This window comes from Mustela lutreola, chromosome 14 (genome assembly GCF_030435805.1).
Source record: "Mustela lutreola isolate mMusLut2 chromosome 14, mMusLut2.pri, whole genome shotgun sequence".
NCBI lineage: Eukaryota > Metazoa > Chordata > Mammalia > Carnivora > Mustelidae > Mustela > Mustela lutreola.
This window is the reverse complement of record NC_081303.1, coordinates 38,272,748-38,295,023: the sequence shown is the minus strand read 5'-3', so window position 1 is coordinate 38,295,023 and position 22,276 is coordinate 38,272,748. Positions and strand designations below refer to the sequence as shown.

Here is a 22,276-nt window from a genome sequence, read left to right as displayed (position 1 = left end):
ACAGTGGTAAACTCCATATGGTGTGTATTTTACTGTTAATGAAAAAAAAAACTGAAGTTTGGACCAGGCACCCTGCAGAGTTGAAACTCGGAGCCTGGGTGCTGGCATCCTGAGCCCCAGGGTGGCCCTGGGGGCTGGGAGATGGGCTCCCAGTTCCGCTGGAGCTGTCATCTCTGAAGGGGCAGGAACAAGGCTAGGTCTATGTGCACCAGGAACACTGCAGACTGGAACCCAGGGCTGGAACTGGGGCTGAAGGCACCCAGTCTAGGCTTCTAGATTAGGCAATGTGGACAAGACACAGAGGGGAGGGGGAGATCCCGTCTTCCTTCTGGGCCTCTAATCTCCTGTTGGTGAGGCCTCTCAGCAGAGTTCAGCTCCCAGCCACCTAGTGAACAGAGAAGCAGTTTGCAGAGTCCAGGGTGGGGTGACTTTGAGAGTGAGACATGCTGGCTCAGGGTCACTGATAAGGATCTAAAGTTGCCTCTGGGGGGTGCCTGGGTGTCTCAGTCTGTTCAGTGTCCAGCTCTTGATTTTGGCTCAGGTCATGATCTCGGGGTCGTTGGATTGAGCTCTGCATTGGGCTCCACATTCAGCATGGAGTCTGCTTGAGATTCCTTCTCTCCCTCTGCCCCCTCTGCATGCACTTTTTTTTTTTTTTTTAGAAAATTTACTTTATTTAAAAGGTATATATAATATGTCCCATAATATAAAATTCTAGAGAGTAGATTTTAAAAAGCATACTGGAAAATATAAATATCCATTTTCCTATGTATATCTTTTGTGCACTTAGAGTCTTTTCCTAGGTTTACATTTTTCTTTATTTTACAATCTGATTCTTACTTGTAGTAAAAACAAATATCATAGACAGGTATACAGCAAAAAGTAATTCCCTTCTATCCATCTCTTTCTCAGATATTGGTAAAATCCTTCCAAACTTTCAAGCACACAAATATATTTTTGTTTTTTACATTCATGGTTTCACATTTATACATGTTGTTCTGTCACTTAATTTTTTCACTGAATACTGTAATGGAAATCTTTCATGATAGTACAGATAGAGCTACTTTAAAAAATAGTTGTATTGCAGTCCTTTATATATCAATAACTATTTAGCTAGTTCCCTCATGAAAACTATTTAAGGTGCTTCCAATGTTTTACTAATAAAAGCAATACAGCAATGAACATGCTGGCAGCTTATTTAGAGAAAAGCACTTATTGTATTTACCTGCATATCTTTACACCCCTCTCTTCCTTTTAAAAGTCAGATTTTTTTAAAGGACAAGTGAAGTATTAAAAGCAACTAATGGAATATGTAGATACTGTGTGAGTTCAAAGGGGAAAAAAATCAGGGTTTTAGCAAAACAATTTTATTAAATTACTTGTGTCAACAAACCAGAAAGCCATGTAAAACTAATTTTTTTTAAAGATTATGTCTGAGCTGGGCAGATGGAAAGTTATCTAGATTGACTGCTGCACGGTGCAGCTCTTTTACGTCCTCTTAGGTGTGGGGCACGGGATGACGGGATCTTGGTGGCAAGGCTGGTTGGGCCGGGCTGACCACAAAAGCGGTGGTGCTAGGAGGAGAGGCCAGGATGCCCCCGTCCCCGTGGGCAGCCTTGCTGGAAGTGCCGCCAGCCGATCTGGACCTCTCCTTGGTCTGGTGCCTGGGGATGTGATGAGAGGGAGGAGCACTCGGGGCTCCCGACACAGGCTGGTTCGTTGTGCTGGCTCCCGTGGTCCCTGACAGGGTGCTCTGGCATGGGCGGCCCCCTGTGTTCGGGCCTAGGCTTGCCCTGGAGCACTGCGGGCCACCTGGGGCCCTGCTCGTTGATGCTGAGATGCAGAGTGCCCCAAATCTGGAGCACAGATCGCCAATATCTCCTCCTCTCCCCAAAACTGGGGGTGCTGCCGAAAGCCCCATGCTGATGGGGGCCGGATATGTGGTGTCAGTTGAGAGGCCGGGGTGCTGGCTGTTGGGCCCAGCATGGGACACAGCGCCGGGCATTTGGGGGGCCGCTGTCAAGGCAGGGGCAGCGGCAGTGAGCTGGGATGTACAGGAAGATGTCTTCTTGCCCGGCGAAGCTCTTTGGCATCTAGTCAATCTCTGGGCAGGGGATGAGGGGGTCTTTGTGGCAAGGCTAGTGTTGGCCGTGCTGACCACAAAGGCGGTGGTGCTAGGAGGAGAGGCCAGGACGCCCCCGTCCCCGTGGGCAGACTTGCTGGAAGTGCCACCGTCCGATCTGGACCTCCCCTTGGTCTGGTGCCTGGGGATGTGACGAGAGGGAGGAGCACTCGGGGCTCCCGACACAGGCTGGTTCGTTGTGCGGGCTCCCGTGGTCCCCGACAGGGTGCTCTGGCGTGGGCGGCCCCCTGTGTTCGGGCCCAGGCTTGCCCTGGAGCCCTGCGGGCCACCTGGGGCCCTGCTCGTTGATGCTGAGATGCAGAGTGCCCCAAATCTGGAGCACAGATCGGCAACAGCATCTCCTCTCCCCAAAACTGGGGATGCTGCCGAAAGCCCCATGCTGATGGGGGCCGGCATTGTGGTGCCAGTTGGGGGTCCAGGGTGCTGGCTGTTGGGCCCAGCATGGGACACAGCGCCGGGCATTTGGGGGGCCGCTGTCAAGGCAGGGGCAGCGGCAGTGAGCTGGGATGTACAGGAAGATGTCTTCTTGCCCCGCGAAGCTCTTTGGCATCTAGTCAATCTCTGGGCAGGGGATGAGGGGGTCTTTGTGGCAAGGCTGGTGTTGGCCGTGCTGACCACAAAGGCGGTGGTGCTAGGAGGAGAGGCCAGGACGCCCCCGTCCCCGTGGGCAGCCTTGCTGGAAGTGCCACCGTCCGATCTGGACCTCCCCTTGGTCTGGTGCCTGGGGATGTGACGAGAGGGAGGAGCACTCGGGGCTCCCGACACAGGCTGGTTCGTTGTGCTGGCTCCCGTGGTCCCCGACAGGGTGCTGTGGCGTGGGCGGCCCCCTGTGTTCGGGCCCAGGCTTGCCCTGGAGCCCTGCGGGCCACTTGGGGCCCTGCTCATTTTTGCTGTGATACAGAGTGCCCCAAATCTGGAGCACAGATCGGCAACATCATCCCCTCTCCCCAAAACTGGGGGTGCTGCCGAAAGCCCCATGCTGATGGGGGCCGGCATTGTGGTCCCAATTGGGGGGCCGGGGTGCTGGCTGTTGGGCCCAGCATGGGACACGGTGCCAAGTACCTGGGCGGCAACTGCCAAGCCAGGGGCAGCTGCAGTGGGCTGTGATGTGGCCGAAGATGGATTATTACGGGTTGCAGCTCTTTTGCACTTAATCAGTCGCAGGGCAGGGGATGAGGGGGTCTTGGTGGCAAGGCTGCTCTGGGCCTTGCTGACCAGGGACGTGGGGCCACTAGGAGGAAAGGCCAGGATGCTCCCGTCCCTGCAGGCGGCCTTGCTGGAAGTGCTGTAGCCGTCTGATCTGGACCTCTTCCGGCTCAGGTTCCTGGGGATGTGACTGAAGGGAGGGAAACTCGGGGCTCCCGACACAGGCTGGTTCGTCGTGCTGGCTCCAGCGGTCCCCGACAAGGTGCTCTGGCGTGGGCGGCCCCCTGTGTTTGGGCCCAGGCTTGCCCTGGAGCCCTGCGGGCCATTTGGGGCCCTGCTTGTTGCTGCTGTGATGCAGAGAGCCCCTAATCTGGAGCACAGGCCTGCAACTTTATCTCCTCTCCCCAAAACTGTGGGTGCTGCCGAAAGCCCCATGCTGATGGGGGCCGGCATTGTGGTGCCCGTTGGGGGGCCGGGGTGTTGGTTGTTGGGCCCAGCATGGGACACAGCGCTGGGCAACTGGGGGGCCGCTGTCAAGCCAGGGGCAGCAGCTATGCCAGGGGCGAGGCCAGCAGAGGAGGTAACCGAGCCTGGCTGGGCACTGGCACGGGTCCCCCGGGAGGCAGATGCGGGTAAGGGAACCATATAACCTACCTGGGTGCCACTGCCCAAGGACAGCTGGACTACTGCCGTGCTCAGGGCCTGGAGTGGGTCTGGAGCCTGAGCTGCCGGCTGTCCATGCGTGGGAGAGATTTGAAGGGTGCTGGCTCCGGGCCACTGCCCACCAACAGCCCCGAGTGGGGCCTGGGCAGTGGATCCCGGGTTGCCCCTACCTCCAGGCAGTGCAGGCAGCCCTGGGGGGACTGTGAGTGAGGCTGTGATGTCCCCGGACGGCATCGAGGGGGCCTGGGTAGATGCAATGTTGCTCCCACTGCAGCCAGGGTTAGACCCCAAGGGGAGAGGCTGGGAAGAACTGGAGCAGTCCCTGGAGGTGACCTGGGAGTCAGAGGCTGGCAGCGGAGCAGCCACTGCAGCAGGCAGGGCCAAGGCACTGGATGGGCTAGCTGGGCCACAGCTGCAGGTGGCCTCTGTGTCCCCTCGAAGAGCATCTTGGATGCGCTGGAGAGCAGCTTTCTTTTCCCGGTCCAGGTCCTCAACAGTCACTCGAAACCCCGGCTCAGGGGGTGATGGCAGCCTCAGAGGCTCCCCTCGCCTGTGTGGCAGCAGAGGAAACTTGCGTTTTCGGGGCCTGGAACAGTCAGCTGGGGATGAATAGTTCCTCTGCGCTGCCTTCTGCCCCGTGGTGGTATCGGCAGCCTTTTCCGGCTGGTTCTTTAGGCACAGTGCAGGCACTCTGGCAGGACAGAGGCTCTCTTGGCTGACTTTTTTGGGGGACCTCGGGGGCTGCGAGGCCTGACTTGTGGCCAGACGCCTCTTTTTCTGGACCGGGTGGCAGCCCCTGGTGGAACTGTAAGAACTGGTGATGGCATTTCGAGTGGGGCAGGAGCTCCTGTGGGAGCTGGGGGACTTCTTACTGTATGGGTCTTCTGAGCTCTCTTTCCGGGGGATGGCTCTCGGCAGAGGCCCAGGCCTGGGCACAAAGGAAGAGAGGCCTCCGTGGACCCCCAGGCGCCTAAATGCCCCCTGTGGGGCCTCAGTGCCTTTAGGGTCCTTTCTGTGAGTCTCTATCTGGGCTGTCCCTTTGCCGCTCTGTCTGGGATTTCTGCACACCTGCTCCGCTGTGGAGTCACCAGGGTCATTTCTGGGTGTTGAGGGCCGCAGCCCAGTGATGACCCACTTCTGCAGCAGACAGGGGGTGACCGTGTCCTCGATGGACTCGGAGCGGCAGCGGCAGGACATCTGTGATCTGGCATCTGACAGCACTGATTTCAGCCGGCAGCCCCACCTACAGGAGGAGGTAAGAAGCCCCAGAAGAAAGCGCGGGGTCGCCAGGGTCCCGGAGTACCTTCTCCAAGCTGCTAGGACGGAGCGTGGATGCCAACTTGCGGGATACTTGGAAGACCGCCTGTGAGTGGACCCCGGGGCGTGGACCGCCGGGCGAGCCCTGGCCTCCAAGAGTTGTCTGTGGCCACAGTGAGCCCGGTGGGGGCGGACCAGCCCTCCTGGCAGGTGCGGACACCGCAGAGCCCGGGGATGGGGGGAGGGGCATGGCCTGCTCAAGGAGGTGCCCATAGAGCAGTCCGGTAAGGTCAGACGCTGAGGATAGCGAACTAGGCTCGCAGCGCTCTCCTTCAGCTGCCAAGTCACGGCTGAAGGCCTAGAGCACAATGCGGGGCCTGTTGCCAGGACACAGCTTTAGAACCTGGAACCTGAGGAGTGAGCGCGCGTGCAGGAACCCCTGTGCACGCGCACAGCTTCTGTTGGGTCACCGCCCAGTGCAAGAATCAGGCCTGCAGAGGCGCCATGGGGGGGTCAACTCCCTCGTTCCCAACCCTTGGGGGATTCACAGATCTCTTGGGCTTGAAGGCTGAACTGAGGAAGGGGAACGGGAGTGCAGTGGGTGCCAGCATTCTCCCCTGGCTGGGCCTGAAGCACTAAGGGACAAGAGTTGGTCCCATAGCCGCGCCCCTGCAGACCCATCAGCCGGGCATGGCAGGGCTACATGCATTTTCTCTTCCCTGGGCAAGTGCCTGCATTGCCTCCTTCTCTGGGTGTCAGGCCCTTTGGTTCTGGGTGACATCTTGGACGGTGGGCTCACATGTGGTGCGACTCTGGCCTCTAGGAGACGCTCTGAAGACCTTTAGGGTTCTTTACCCATTTTGATTAATCCAGCAACAGGGTGAAGGTCCAAGTGGGCATTCCTGGTGCTCTCTGGGCTTTTCTCTCTCGCTTCTGCCGCCACTCGGAACCAAATTCTCACCACTGACTGCGGCAGCTGCCGTGCCAAGTTCTTCATGTCTGTCCATCCCTATCCAGTCCTCAGAGGTACTTTAAGAAGGAGGGAGTCTTCTCCCCGCTGTTCCGTAGTTGGGGACGCTGAGACACGCAGATGATTCACCGCCTGTCCCAGGTCACCCAGCTGGCAGGCTGATGCCACCCTGAGTCCATGCTTTGAGCTGGGTCCTAGAGGCTTGCAGGCCTGGCTAGAGCTCAGGCCCTGACCTTCCCTCATCCATATAGGTCTTAGAGCTTGTTGGACACAGGTGGGAAGGGGGAGAAGGTGCTGAGCAGTCCCCACACTGGGACTGGGGCTTGAGTGGGGCCTGTTCCCTGTAGCCTGGCCCTGACCCCAACAGCTACATTTGCAGCGTGGCCATAGGCGGGGTGGAGCCCTGTCCCCCACAGGGCCCTTTGCCACTCTCCCAGGAAGTACATCTTGGGCTTTAAGGGTGCTGGCCTGAGCATGCAAGAAAGGTGGCCTGGGGGCTGAGAGATGACGCTGACTGCCGTGGACACGGTGGCAGGTAGTTGGGAAAGATGGGGCAGCAAGCAGACAGAGAAGCAGAGAAGGGACAGCACTGCAGAAGGAGGTGGTAGGGGAGAGGAACAGAGGGGACTGACAACACACACACACACACACACACAAGCACATGCACACGCACACACAGAGGAACAGGGCAGATAGGAAAGAGGGGAGGAGCAGCGACCGAGGGATACAGTGAGGCCATCTAGATCCTGCTCTTCCTCCTGGCTGCTCGTCAGGTCCCCAGTGGGCAGGTCACCCCCACTGTGTCTTAGTCAGTCTCTTCCTCATCTGCATAGCAGTTTGGTGGGACCCTGTACCTGCTTGCACGAGTGCGTGGCATCTACCGTTCCCTGTGTCCAGGGCTGGCCTAGTACCAGAGCTTTCATCTGCTCATGGCCCAACCTACACCAGGGGCACACAGAGACTTCAAGCAATGAGAGCTCCTGAGGCCACAGACATGTTTCCGGGGGCTCAGGAGGCTGAAAACTTGGCCTGGGAAGAGACTTTCTTTCCCTGGCGGTTAGCAGCTGAAAATGGTTCCCCCCAGGCCAGGAACCAGCTGTGTTCTTGGATAGTCTGTGACCATGGAGTTGAACATGCTTTCCAATTGTTCAGTAACGGGAGTCCCAACATAACCTGGCTCACATATTTTTATATGTGGATATAGATTTTTATCTATCCGTAGAAAAAATGACAAAATTCTTTGTTTTTAGAGGTTATTTCTCATAGCTGAATTCATCTCTACACCGTGGGGGGGTGGGCAGACTCAAACTCACAACCCTGAGACCAAGCATCACACACTCCACCGAATGAGCCACCCGGGCAGCTCGTCTTTTTAGAGGTTATTTCTAAAATTCTGCCTTAAAATTTTTTAAAGATTTTATTTACATATTTGTCAGAGAGAGATGGAGAGCACAGGGGGAGGGGTTGCAGCAGAGGGGGAAGCAGACTCCCCTTTGAGCAGGGAAACCAATGCGGGCCTCCATTCCAGGACCCCGGCATCATGACCTGAGGAAAGGCAGATGCTTCACACACATAGACAGTCAGGGGTCCCGAAAATTCTGCCTTGAATTATCAATTTATTTATTTCTTATTAATTGCATTAATTATGAATTATTAATTATTATTTTATTTTTTCCTTTATTAATTTTATTTTAAAATTAATTTATTTTATTATTTTATTTATTATTATCATTATTATTTAGTATTTATTTCATTTTATTATTTATTATTTAAGGACAAGCTTAGGGAGCCTGTGACACTCACCCAGGCTCCCTGTGAGCCTGCTGTCTGGGACTATAAATAGGAACATTTGCTGATAGAACTGTAGGCCAAGGCAAAAATGGCCCTCTGGACATGTATCTAGGGACCTAAAGAATCAGAAATAAAGATTGGCCACTGACTAAACCTACATTCCCAGAGCTAAAAGCAGATCCCTCTGAAAATAGAGAATTCCAACAATAAAGTGAAAACGAACAGCAAGAAAGTCAAATGACTCAAACATCAATATCAAAAAGCAAAGGCATGTCATGACTGAAACAAAGCAGAAGGCCCTTGAAAGTAGTCACTCTAAGATGGAAAAACTGATGTGACCAAAATAATTCAGAGAGGAAATAGGGTTTAAATACTGAATAAAAATAGGTCTCAATGATTCTAAAGACTCACGTCCATTTTAAAAACTGCAGGGCCCCCCTTACCAGCTGTCCACCCAGAACCTGGGAAGCACACACAGGTACTGCAGTGATGGGGGAGGCCCCCTCGCTTGGGTGTCTGGGACCCAGGAAGCCCCACAGATTCTAGAAGGGGCCCTAGGCCCTGACATCCCCAGGGCACAGCCACAGGGCACCAGGGCCCTTGCTGGTCTGAGCTCACTGTGTTTTCTGTAGCTGAGAGTGTCTACAAATGTCCCCCAGGAGAGACTTCACCTAGGCATTTGGTAGGGCAGACTTCAAGGGACTGGTCCCCCAGACAGTGATGTGATGTGCAGGAAAGGGGAGACTCTAGGCTTCGGGATGAACAGGCTCAGTCCCACCCCTGAGCCCCGTGAGCAGCAGTGGCCCTGATGACACAGGGTGGGAACGGTCACCCTTTCCCTGCCTCCCTCCCCCGCCACACACGAAGACTCATCATGAGACCAACAGCCAAAATGCACAGTTCATGGAGCTCCCCCTTCCTTATGGGAATCCTCTCCTTTCTAATACCTGAGCCAAATCTGAAGGTGCTTAAAATAAAAGGGAGTATGCTATGGTAATGAAAACGTGTCATTTCTCTCTCTTTTTTTTTTTTTTTTTTAAGATTTTATTTATTTATTTGACAGACAGAGATCACAAGTAGGCAGAGAGGCAGGCAGAGATAGAGAGAGAGAGAGAGGGAAGCAGGCTTCCTGCGGAGCAGGGAGCCCGATGCGGGGCTCGATCCCAGGACCCTGAGATCATGACCCGAGCCAAAGGCAGCAGCCCAAACCACTGAGCCACCCAGGCGCCCCGTGTCATTTCTCTCTAGTGTATTCCAACATGAAAGCTTGCCAAAACACGAGCTTTTATTTTTTTTTTGAAGGATTTATTTATTTATCTATTTATCTATTTATTTATTTGTAGAGAGAGCCTCTGTGTAAGAGAGGAAGGGTGGGGAAGAGGGAGAGATACAGACTTCCTGGTGAGCAGAGAGCCTAAACTGGGCTCCATCCCAGGACCCTGAGATCATGACAGGAGGTCAAGGCAGATGCTAGTGTGCCTTGCACGGGAAGAATCGCCACCGTCCATGTTGACAGGAGCCGGGAGGCCTGGCCCCGGTGGGCACCCCACATGCTTCTCCCCCCTCGCTCCCCGGCAGAAGTTCCCCTGGCCATCCTGTGGGGCTGGGAGTGCTACTGTGCTTATCCCACGCCTCAGTTCAGCCTCTGGGATGCCGTGGATAGTACGCTATGTGGCCAGGAACCCAAGGCACAGAGGCTGGCTGGATACTGAGAGGTCTACCTGTGCAGGGTGAGTTCGGCCGCTGGGCATGAGGTGTGAGGGGCCTTCCCTGCCATGTCTGCCGTGTGTGCTCTCTGGGCATTTGGAGAGACCAGTGCGGCTGCATGCATCCTGGGGTAGAGAGGGGAGGCCACCACTGTCCCTGGAAGCTGGACACGGGACACACCTGGGTCTTGGTATGGAGGTACTTTGAGGAACAGCAGGAGAGCCATGAAGCAGTGCCCCACCACCCTCCAGCAGAATCTGGAATGTTCTGTGCTGTGCGGGGAGCCAGGGCTCCCTGCCAGGGCTGTGGGAGGCCTCATCATCCCCGGAGCTCTCTCTGGACACAAGTCTGGGTGGCCGCCCCTCCCCCCTGGAACTACCTCGGTTTCCCCATCTATGAAGCAGGAGACAGGGGGTGGTGGGTCCGGGTGGGGCGGTCGGTGGTCAGCCTCTGGCCTTTCAGACACTCGCTGTACAGACCGGCGGTTTCTGCCCACCAAGGCCAAGGTGTTTGTGGCTCTGCTGAGCTTCCCGGGAGCCAGGAACATGTGGGCGCGGCACCTCATTGAGCACGTCACCTGCTTCTACACGGGGAGTTACAGCTTCGATGGGACCCTGTACAACAAGGGTGAGTGAGGGCCACAGGGCCTGGAGTCCTGGGGGCTGGGGAACCAGCACTGCAAACACATTCCCAGCCCTGCGGCTGGCCTGGGACTCGGGACATCCATCCTGGCAGCTTATGCTCCCAGGCTATGACCACTTTCCGAATTTCCCTTTGTTGGCAGAACCCGCAGTAATTCTGTGAGACGTCTCCGGCTTGTTTTTCTGATTTTCTGGAAGGCCAGAAGGAGCTCCTCAAAGCGCTGTTTTTTTTGAAGATGGGTGCAAAGGACCCTGGAGTTGTGTGGCCCCTAGTCTCTCTCTGCGGAAGTGAGAGGCCTCCCTGTGCTGAGTAGGACCGAGAACCCCAGCCAAGTGAAGGGCTGTCAGTCCACCGTCATGTGTCACCCCCGTTGCATCCAGATTCCTGACCGGACTATGGTTTAGGAAGAGAAGCCCAGGTCCATAGCATCCTGACCTTGGCGGGGGGCTCTGGTCTGGTGGGAGAAGACAAGAAAGCTGGTCGCTCATCCTTATGCTCTGAGTGTTACCGGCACCCCCAGGGGGGGCGGCCAGATGACCTGTTCCAGAGTCCTGCCTGCTGTGGCCTGGCGCCCGTGGAGTCCCATGGCACGGGCTGCTGGCCACCGGCTCGTCTAGAGGACTGTAGCCATCTGCACAGCTGGTGGTCTTGCTCTGCAAGTGGCTGGCGTGGCCACGTGTGATGGCCCTGGGGGTTCCCCCTGTGAGGCTTATGGGACTGGTGCGGGGTGGCCGCTGGCCTCTGCACCGACCCCCCAGTGACATGCATGGGCACCCGGTCTGTCCTGGGTGATTGTGGCCCATGGACACACGGAGCAGCTGCTGTGGGGACAGGCTGCCGCACACAGAAGACACTGCAGGTCTTGGGGTGCTGGGGACCTGATCCCGATCCTGATCCCGTGTTTACAGCCCGTGGCCTGGCTCCTCTTTCCCTCGTCCCCGGTGCTGGGCAGTAGGAGCCCCGGCGAAGGCTGACAGTTGTTAGGCCAGGGGCAGAGATCTGTTTGAACTAGGTTGGGTTCCAGGAGGCAAACCAGACTCAGAGGCCTTGTTTCCTAGCATCAAAGAACCTGGCCCTGCCTGCTGCACCTTTGCATGCCCCCCTCCCCCACTCACGAAGCAGATGGTGTTGGGGCTCATCGCTGTCCCCAAGAGCCCAGGAGACATGCATGTTTGTTTATGGAGCATGGGTCTCCGGCTGGCGGACCCTGGGTCTGTCAGGATATAGCTGCAGTCTAGGTTCTAGTGCACCCCTCTGGGGGTCCTTCTGTGACATCTGGCTGCACCCCCTGATCAGCCCCCTACTCCTAGTTCCTGGGAGGTGCCCCTCCATCCCCAGCATAAAGGCCACTGCTGAACGAGCCCACAGCGTCTTGCTGACCCATGTGTGACTCTGTTATGGGTGGGGAGGGCTGGGACCCCACCACAGGACCCCAGGGCCCACTGCTTGGGCGGGGGCTGGAAGCCCGGCCTCACAGGGACAGCTGCTCCAGGGGCCCAGAACCCCGTGCTGCCCTGCGATCCTGGCAGGTGTCCTGCCCACTCTGGCCACGCCTGAGGCCATGACTTCCTCTTGGGTTGTTGGCGATGCTTGCAGGAAATCGCCTTGCAGACGCCCAGAGGCATGCGCCTGCAGGGTCTGGACTTGTGGGGTCTCCTGGAGGTACGCTCAGCTCTGCCTGCTGCCACGGCAGGGTCCATCACCATCCTCAGCGGCCCCATGTCTCCCCCGCAGGGTTAAAAGGCAAGAAGGACCACTGGCAGCCGGCGCACCATCTGCGAGAAGACCCACGAGAGCGGCCACAGGGAGATTGAGATGTTCGACTCGGCCATCCTGCTGATCCAGTACCCATAGAGCTCCCTGGTGGCCAAGTTCAACCACAAGTGTACCAGGCACCTGGGCTACGCGGCCGACCGAAACTGGAAGAGCAAAGGTGGGCAGAGGGAGGTCGGGGAGGCCGGGCAGTTCTTCTCCTGTGCAAAGACACCCGTTCCCGGCCCTGCCCGGGCTCGGCCGCTGCCCCCCTGCAGTGTGGCTGAGACACGGGTCCAGGTGGCGAGTGTTGGGACACTGAGCAGTCAGAAGGCAGCAGGTGTGGGGCCGTCAGGTGGGCAGGACCGTCGCCACAGACCCTGTCCGGGCAGATGCTCCTATCACCTCCAGCCCACCTTGCCCCTTGCTGGCACCCCAGGCGCAGGAGGCTGAGCTCTGGTCCCTCCTCGGCTCCCAGGGGCCTCAGTTTACCCCGTCGAGACACCAAGGCAGTCCCTGTCTGAGCGTGGTCGTGAAGAACAGGGAAAGCGAAGGGTCCCCACACCATCCGAGGTGGCAGGATGGTCACAGACGTATTTGTGGATATTGACACCATCCCAGCAAGACAAAAGCCCCAGCATGTCTGTATTTGCTGGGATCATCCCGTGCCCAGAGATTGATTAAGTGTAAAAGAGCTTCACCATGCAACAAGCCATCTTCCTGCACATCCCAGCCCACTGCCGCTGCCCCTGGCTTGACAGCGGCCCCCCAGCTGCCTGGCGCTGTGTCTCATGCTGGGCCCAACAGCCAGCACCCCGCCCCCCAACTGGCACCACAATGCCGGCCCCCATAAGCATGGGGCTTTCGGCAGCACCCCCAGTTTTGGGGAGAGAAGATGATGTTGCAGATCTATGCTCCGATTTGGGGCACTCTGCATCGCAGCAGCAACGAGCAGGGCCCCAAGTGGCCCACAGGGCCCAGGCTTGCCCTAGAGCCCTGTTGGGGACCACGGGAGCCAGCACAACGAACCAGCCTGTGTCGGGAGCCCCGAGTGCTCCTCCCTTCAGTCACATCCCCAGGCACCAGACCAAGCAGAGTTCCAGATCAGATGGCTGCACTTCCAGCAAGGCTGCCCGCGGGGACCGGGGCATCCTGGCCTCTCCTCCTAATGGCCCTGCCTTTGTGGTCAGCACGGCCCACACCAGCCTTGCCACCAAGAACCCGTCATCCCATGCCCAGCACCTAAGAGGACGCAAAAGAGCTGCACCGTGCAACAAACCATCTTCTCCCCCATCACAGCCCACTTCCTAAGGGCCCAAGAGGCAGAGTCTCGGCTGAGCCAATAGCTGCCTGGAGACGTATCTAGTGGTGTACTTCCATGTGACACCCATGCAAGACTAGTGTGGAACGGGAGACACAAATCAAGCCTGGTACTGGAGCAAGACCAGACTCCCAGCCTGCCAGCCAACATTGGGAAAACTTCCCAAACCCTGACCTACCATTTTTAAGGAAGGTGGGGGCCTGAGGCCTCGTCTGTGATCCCAGGGGCCATGGGCCTTGGGACAGTACACGGAGATCGGGTCCCTTTGGCCTCCAGTCCCACAGCTCCTGGGACTCCTGCCGCTGCCCACAGATTTCCCCTCCCCTCTCCCCACGTTCCTCTCAGAACCTTTAGGTAGTGTTCATTTCATTAATTAAAGCCTGTTCTAGTTTCTCTGCATAGCTCTCTTGAGTCTCCTCTGTGGGTCATGTGGACAAAAGTTGGGGGCCGAATGGATGCTGGCATGGGAAGCCAGACGCCACCGTTTCCAGGTTCCCGTGGCCCAGCGGAGCGGGTAGGGCTGGAAGGACAGACCCTTGAAGAGTGAGAGTAGGTTTTCCATTTCGGGGATGGGCCTGGGAGAACCCTGGCCTGGGGAGGGCAAACTGGGGAGACTCACCCTTGCCTATTGGAAGCGCTGCTCCTCTCCCACTGGGGACCCCACGGAATCTTCTTGCTTCACAGCCCGAGGGCGATGTAAAGACACTCCTGGCCTAGAGTATGGGTCTGGCATCCAAGACTGTGGCTCAGGGCAAAGGAGGACAGCTTCGCCTTGAGGGTATGACAGCTCCCTGAGTGCTGAGTGACATCCCACTTCATACAAGCACCAGGCCTCCCTCCGTGCATCTCTTCCCTCTGCCAGGCATTTGGGGGCCCCTTCCTGATGGCACTCGGGAGAAGAATGAGGAAGAAACAAGTCCCCTGGGAGAGGGAGGGAGCAAGGGCGACGCTGAAAGGACTGTCACCCCCAGAACTCCTCAGTCCCACATTGATGAGATACAAGATCACAGCCAACGAACGAGGAGGTTATACATTAGTCTTGGGTCTTGTAGGTCAACCAGAAGGAGTGGGAGTCCTACATCGACCACAGTCTTGCCGGTAAACAGAGTAGGCTGTGCCTGGCCCAGCAGCATGGAATTTTTGGCTGAGCAAGCGCACAGAAAGGGATGATTTTAACAGCAGGCTTTCCGGAGGCAGGGAGACCGCGGTAAAGGGAAACAGGCGATGTTCCCGCCTGAGCGGCTGGGCTTCAAGGACCCGTATCCTCCTCTCCCCCGGAGGCCTGCTGCTAGTTCGGGGTTTCTCAAGGGCATCGTCAAGCAGGCTTGCATGACCAGTACAATTTCTCATTAGTGATATTTCAAGCAGCCTATCATTCTGAGGGACGGGTACATTTCCCCCTTTTTGTTAATGCAGAAGCAGCAAATCCGTTTTGCCAGTTCTTGAACCATTAGTTGTCAGAAAGAACTTGGGAATTTATGAAGAAAACAGAATGAACCCTGCAGGGTGCCTGTATTCTTTGCACTCAGACAACTCCGAGGAGCAAAGGAACTCATCATCCATGAGGCGTGTCAGGATCCTTGAGGGCTTTGCTTCATGAGAAGAGGTTGTGTGTTCATCCTTATCTGAACCAGAGCCATATTGTCTGGTTGTAGAGACCCAGAACTTTACATGCCCATGTCATTATTATACTTGTTATTTTAAGAAAGCAATCTAGATATTGACTTTGAGATACAAATATCAAAAGGAAAAACACAAGGTCAAATATATATATGAGGACTGAACTTGTGGCATCTCTCATTAGTATGTGTAATGTAGGGCTACCCTTATGAGAAAGAACAAGGAATTCTATTTGGATCAAAGTGTGCTGTGCACATATGTGGTTTTATGCTATCATTTTCCTTATTTCTCTGAAGGGAAAATAGAGTGGTGATTGGAGCTTGGTTTATGATTTTAAGGAATGGGAGACCAGAGATATGAAAGGGCAGTGTTCATGCTGATGTGGTGCTCAGTGCCCAAGGAGTGAAGGTTTGAAGCTTGGACTTGGACGCTCTGGTGTTCAGGGAGGACGTTGTCTGAGTTTCCCACACACAGAGTCACTTGGCTGGTCTGTCTAAATGGGCCAGCTCCTGCCATTTTGAAGGCAGCTTGAACGTGGTTTGAAACCCTAGGGCACTTGAGGAATGATCTGGTTATGACAACTGTTTGGGTCAGTGTAGACACAACCCAGGAAATTTCAGAGCTAATGATGAGCACATTTCTGAGGCTGGAGTTTGCTTCTCTTTGAGAAGTCTTGAGCTGGAGTGAGAAACAGTCTCTGGGTCTAATGAGTCATTGTGTGAGCAAGTCTGCGCCTGGCAGGGTTGTCAGATCAGAGAGCTGGGAGAGTGTAAGGCCATGGGGGTGGACCATCACTCTTGATGTGCAGGCCAGCTTGCTCCAGGGACAGGGCTTTGCTTCCTGGCCAGCCCTTCTGCTGCAGATGTGATTCAAAAGTTGCTTCCTATTTGGTTCTCAAGCCCTCATCTCAGCAGGGGGCTTGGTGGGAAGCAGCTCAGAGGCAGCATTATTGATTCTTGCCCAGTGTGCCCCTTGCTTCCTCAGATGAGGTGCAGCAGGTGTCCTCTGCCTGGTGTCTGTGAATTAAGCCAACAGAACCACTTCTTCCAGAGCCACACCCCTGAGAAATCCTCTCTCCACGTTCCTGTGCAGTGGGGAAGAGGCCAGTTTTCATTTGAAATCTGAAATCTCAGCTCCTGTCATTACGCTCTGAGGCCATAAAGCCATTACACTCAGTCTCCATAAAGCTCCAGTTCCATGCGGGGCCTGATGTGCGGGACTGAGGCTGAGCCTGGGTGGCCTGCTGCTGTGGCTGGTGCAGGTTCCTTCCTGAAAACTGCTCAAAAGCCTAGTTTGTGATGATGTCCCAGGAAAGAGGGACTGGTGCACCATTCTGCCCCACCTTAGGAGGATGCTGGACTTCAATCACAGGTGGCTGGTGCAGAGAGGAGAGATTCTGTTTCCCAGGACTTTGGCCAGAGGGAGATTTGGACCCTGGGATGCTTCTCTGCTCAGCTTCCTCAGATGAGCACCTGAGGCAAGGAGAGGAAGTGTATGTGCTCACCTGTAATGAAGGAAGGTGTCTGGTTTCAGTTTTCATGTACAAGTGGATTCCTCTTATCGCTTATTTTCCTGACGGTGTTCAGGATGCAGTCGGTGGACCTTTTTGGCAGGACATCCTGGCTGTGCAAGAGCTCTGGTCACCTTTTCCCCCCCAGAGCTCTGGACTAGGAAATCAGAAGGAGTCAGTGGTGAAATCATCCATGTAGGCCTCTATTTCTCCCTTGCCCAGATGGACTAGTGAGTGTGATAACTGCTCTGGAACTATAAAATATATAACTGCTCTGGAGACAGGGCTGGGGTGCTGACGGGAGAGTGGGGGTATTGCTTGCTACCAACATAGGGGCCAGGTGGGACTTCACCAGGAAGGTGATACTCGAGTCAAGATCTAAAGAAGGTGAGTGATGTCACATCAAGAGCCTTCTAAATGGAAGGAAAAGCATATGTAAAGGCCTAGGGGCAGGAGCATGCGAGGTATGTCCAGGAACAGCAACAAGGCCCTGTGGCCACAGTAGACAGCTTAGGACATGACCTCAGGGAGGTGACGGTAGGGTGACAGCCATTGCAGGGCCATAACCACATGGGACCCTGTTTCACTGGGCCATCCTGGCTACAATGCTGCGAGCAGAAGTCCCAGGGTTGAGGATGAGCAAGGGAGGTCAACAATGAAGTTTTCCTGAAACTCAGGCAAGAGATGGGCTCCAGCGTGGACCAGACTGTTGGTCTTGGAAGGAGTGGTTAGCCCTGTTCTGGGAACCTGTTGAAGATGGAACTCACAGGATTTGCCAATGGGTTAGATGTTGGGAATGGGAGAAAGGAGAAATTGAGGTAACTCCCAGCTCCTTCCCCGAGCAAGGGGAAGGAGAAGGCAGGAGGTAGTCTTTGTTACTCCTGCTGAGGCAGGTGCCTTTCACAGTGGATGTTTGTGTCCAGGAGAACTTATAACATCCCCTTAGCAACTTTCAAGTAAAAGTCTCCCTAACTTTTCTCAAAGTTCATGGTAAGACACTTGGCTTTTTGAAAAGATCTATGTTATTACTCAGCTTCAGTAGTAGAAAAAAACCTGAAGAAGATTTCCCTCTTATGAAAAGAGTTGAAAAGTGAGCATCGCATTCAGTATCTGTTCTGTGGGGAACCACCACCGAGGAGGCATGCACCCCCATTCAGCTCCTTTCTGGGCACTACTCTCTGCATCCAGCTGCCAGCACTTTGAATTGTGTCTGTGAGCATCTGCTGTCTTATTTCCATTTTCTTTGGGCATCTGTTAGGATGTTGTGTCCTGAGGCCTAAGAAAGGTCAAAGAGAAGGAATTTTTGGAGTTTGAGCATGCTCACTAGTTTTTCTTTTCTTCTTTTCTTTTCTTGTTCTTTTCTTCTTCTTCTCCTTCTCCTTCTCCTTCTCCTTCTCCTTCTCCTTCTCCTTCTCCTTCTTCTTCTTCTTCTTCTTCTTCTTCTTTTTTAAATATGTACTGTCAGAGCAGAGAGAGTCAATTATCATATGGTTTCACTTACTTGTGGAGCATAACAAATAGCATGGAGGACAAGGAGAGATGGAGAGGAGAAGGGAGTTGAGGGAAATTGGAAGGGGAGGTGAACCATGAGAGACTATGGACTCTGAAAAACAATCTGAGGGTTTTGAAGGGGCAGGGGGTGGGAGGTTGGGGGAGCAAGGTGGTAGGTATTATAGAGGGCACGGGTTGCATGGAGCACTGGGTGTGGTGCAAAAACAATGAATACTGTTACACTGAAAAAAATTAATTAATTTTAAAAAATGTCTAAGGAATCCCCCCCAAAATATATGTACTGTCAGTATTTATTTATTTTTTTAATTTTTAATTATTTTATTTTATTTTTTCAGTGTTGCAAGATTCATTATTTATGCAGCCACTTTGGAAAACAGTGTGAAGATTCCAGAAATTAAAAATAGAGCTACCCTATGGCCCTGAAATTGCACTACTGGCTATTTACCCCAAAGATACAGATGTAGTGAAAAGAAGGGCCATATGTACCCCAATGTTCATAGCAGTAATGGCCACAGTCGCCAAACTGTGGAAAGAGCCAAGATGCCCTTCAACAGATGAATGGATAAAGAAGATACGGTCCATAAATACAATGGAATATTATGCAGCCATCAGACAGGATGAATACCCAACTTTTGTATCAACTAGTTTTCTGTATAATTTAATGGTAACTCCTTCTTTACACCAATTCTGCTGTGAACAGTTTCTTAGGAAAAATGTACTTTCAAATAGCGGGGAACATGTACCCCATCCTGCAGGGCTAGGTTTAGTCTCTATGCTGCACAGAATATTCCATGACTTAGATGATCCCAAGGTCTATGTTTCCATGTTTGGCTATTGTGAATAGTACTGCAGTGAATATGGGAGTGCATTTCTCTTTTTGAGGTAGTGTTTTGTGTTCTCCAAATAAATACTCTGTAGAGCAATTAGGGAGTCATGTGGTAGTTGTGTTTATTTTTTTCATGAGCCTCCATGTTTGTCACCGTGGCTAGACCAATTTCCATTCCCACCAACAGTGCACAGGGTCCCCTTGTGTCTACACCCTTGACCACACCTGGTCTGTCTCTGGGACACTGGGTTCCAACAGTTGTGAAATGACAAATGATTTTGATTTTCTAACCCATACTACCTCCGCGTGAGCTCATAACATGCAACGTGAGTCCCGGACCAGCAGGCAGGTGGCCCGTGGCACCGACAGGGTCCTGAGGATGTGGGCCCCCTTGTCACATGCCACAGAGCTGGTGGAGCATGAGGACCAGCGAAGTGGGGGGTACGATGCCACGGGAAAGGCACAGCCCCCACGTCATTAGCACAGTCAACCCCAGAGGGGGCCCACCATGGAACCGTGGTTCCCAATCTCGGCTGCAGGCCGGAATCACCCCCAAGATTCTGCAGTGAAACATCTGGGATGCAGCCTCCATACCCAGAGGGGTCCAGGGTGCAGCCATGGAGGGGCTCCCGGGGAGACTGGCTCCCACGGGCCAGGCCTCCTCCCCTGCCCAGAGGCGCTGCCTGTGGGGGCTCTCCCTTCTACCAGCCAGGGATAGGGGAGCCAGGGGAGCATCAGCAGGAAACCCTGGATATTAAGTGTGACATGATGCTGTGTCACTGAGGAAACATGGAAGGGCCCAAAGCCAATCAGATAAAGTTGGTGCTTCCTTTTCTTATCAGAGATCAGGACATTTGTTCCTGTGGCTAGAGGACCCCGGGGCATGCCCTCTACCAGGCACACGGGGGCAAACGTCACCACTATCCCCCCCCGGGGGGGCGGGGAGGTCCCACTGGGGTGGGACCCAGCGTCATCTCTGCCACCTGCCAGGGTCACTGGCTCACCAGAGTGTGTAGGAGAACCCACTTCCCTCTGAGGCCGCCAAGCCACATCTTCCCAAAGGAAGGCACCCCAGTCAGTGCTCACATACCTCTTTGGGGACCTGCGGAGCAGAAGGAAAGAGCAGTCATCCACGACAGCGAGGCTCGCCCTCCATGCCCTGCGACCCTCCCCACATCCTGCAGACAGACTGTCCTGGGTGAACTCGAGGCCGACTGAGATCACTTCACACTGGAAGTCTGAAGGGGGAGGGGCTGGATTTTTTATTTTCCAGGCGTGTGATTGGTCAGGACCCCACATGTTCAGGAGGGATGAGCTGGATCTTGATGAGAGCTAATAGCTCTCAGACCTGCACACCAGCACCTAGACCCAGAATGGCGAGGTCTGTGGAAAGAAATGCAGGATCCCAAGCCCCAGTGAAAATCCTGCCTGGCCTGAGCCTGTGGTCATAGCAGGAAAATGACAGGGGACAGGGACCAGGCAGACAGGCGGGGCTCTTCAGCCTTGGGGCATCGGGGTTGCTCCCCAACTGGTGACCTACACAGGTATCCAGATTGCGGACACGGAGCCTTAGTAGTAAGTTATAGGGGTCACAGAACGGTGCCCCTGCAACCCCAGGTGCCCCTTATAGCCCCAGGTGCCCCCCTATGACTAGGTGCTTCCTACAACCCCAGGTGCCCCCTATGGCCCCAAAAGCTCCCTGTGACCCCACATGTCCGTCCCCTATGACCCCAGGACCCCTATGATCCCAGGTTTTCCCTATGACCCCACATGCCCCCTACAACCCCAGGTGCTTCCTACAACCCATGTGCCCCCTATGACCCCGGATGCCCCCTATGGCCCCAGATGTCCCCTATGACTCCAGGTGCCCCCTTATGACCATGTGTTTCCTGCAACCCCAGGTGACTCCTACAACCCCAGGTGCTCCCTATGACCCCAGGTGTCCTCTACAACACCAGCTGCTCCTATGGCCCCAGGTGACCTCCCCTATGACCAGGAGCTTCCTACAACCTAGGTGGTCCCTACAACCCCAATTGCCCCCTATGACCCCAGGTTCTCCCTACAACCCCAGGTACTCCGTATGACCCCAGGTGTCCCCTATGACCCCAGGTGCCCCCTTACGAACAGGTGTTTCCTAAAACCCCAGGTGCTCCCTATGACCCCAGGTGCCCCCTACAGCCCCAGGTGCCCCCCATGATTCCAGGTGGACACTCTTGAATGCACGCAGGGCGCCTTCCGGGGGTTCGTCCCCATGAGCAGGATCTGGTCTGGGGACATCAGGCTCTAGGTGGGGTGGAAGGGCCAAGCTGGGAGAGAAGTGGGTGTATTTATTTGAAATTCTTTCTCCCGCCATCAAGCCAGGATTAGGTTTCAACCTTTTTCCACCATGAGAGATGCACATACCACATCCTGAACTCTAAAACTGTAAGTTCCAAGGTGGAGGGAAGAAAGGGGCCGCAGGGGCTATGAGCTTGGCAACTGGCTTCTTATCACAACACTTCTTCATCATGCATTAATGTACACTGGGCCTCCAGCTGGTTCTTGCTCTTCCTGATTAAAATTGTATCTTTCTCAAGAAATTCATTCTTCACAAAATTACCTAACGACAGCCACCATGAATCCCTCTGGAACTTGTTACAAGGAGTCTTTGGCAGTATAAAAAGTAGATTGTGATTTGTTCCTGGCTGGGCTTATCGAGCGCCAAAGGCCTTGCTTCAACACATCTGTGAGGTGCACTGCAGCCTGGACAGGGCTGTGGTCCCCAAGCCAGAGGCACCCAGACCAAAGGTGGCTGTGTGGCTCCCTCGCCCCAGCCATGCCTGCCTGTCTCAAGGTCGCCCAGCTCGGGAGGAAAGGAGAATCTACAGCCTCCCATACCCAGCCTCCCTTCCACTTTCAAATGCCTTGTGCCCCCCTTTCTTGGCTCCTGTCCCCTGAGAAGCCTAGACTTGGGAAGTCTAAAGCAGTAACCTGAGCCCTTGATGACAGGCAGAGTTCAAGGAATTTCGCATCTGAATATTAACAGCAGAAATGTGAGCCATAGGAATGAATCTCTAATAGTGGAATTCAGGCCTCCGGAAGGCCAATGGGAGAGGCATTCAGGGGGGCAAGAAGAGTGCTTGATGAGGACCATTCAAGTGGCAGGAAAGATGCACCCCGATTCCCAGCCAACAGCGTCCAACCAAAGACATCCAATGTGCGGTAAAAAGTGACCCAGCTCCAAGTACCTTGTAGACAGCCTAGCAGATGCTGAGCGTACCCTGTCCTATCCTCTTCCGGCACCGACAATTCTTCTGCATCAGACCCAGCAGCACCGTGCAGTGGGGTTCGCCGACGCCCCCCTCCTGGCTGTCATCCACTTAGGCCAGATGGATTCCGAACTGGGGATTGGTCCAGTAAGTGGCTGGAGGTCTCCA

The 22,276-nt window shown here is 54.7% G+C and overlaps 2 protein-coding genes across 3 annotated transcripts in view; one reads left to right on the top strand and one right to left on the bottom strand.

Moving 5' to 3' along the window:
* LOC131814452 (calpain-8-like) overlaps positions 1-22,276 on the bottom strand; it is an 80,426-nt gene that overhangs the window by 35,747 nt on the left and 22,403 nt on the right. The window contains 2 exon segments of the mRNA XM_059145392.1: positions 19,947-19,962; positions 22,088-22,263. Of these exon segments, the coding sequence (XP_059001375.1) occupies positions 19,947-19,962; positions 22,088-22,263 (192 nt within the window).
* On the top strand, positions 9,620-12,173 carry LOC131814816 (sialate:O-sulfotransferase 1-like). 2 transcript variants are annotated; one of them, XM_059146144.1, is made up of 3 exons: positions 9,620-9,700; positions 10,140-10,304; positions 12,054-12,173. In XM_059146144.1, the coding sequence occupies exons 1-3, from the start codon at positions 9,640-9,642 to the stop codon at positions 12,131-12,133; spliced, it is 306 nt and encodes a 101-aa protein (XP_059002127.1). In that variant the 5' UTR covers positions 9,620-9,639; the 3' UTR covers positions 12,134-12,173. The 2 variants fall into 2 exon arrangements, with proteins under 2 accessions (XP_059002127.1, XP_059002126.1); XM_059146143.1 differs by having other exon boundaries at positions 9,638-10,304.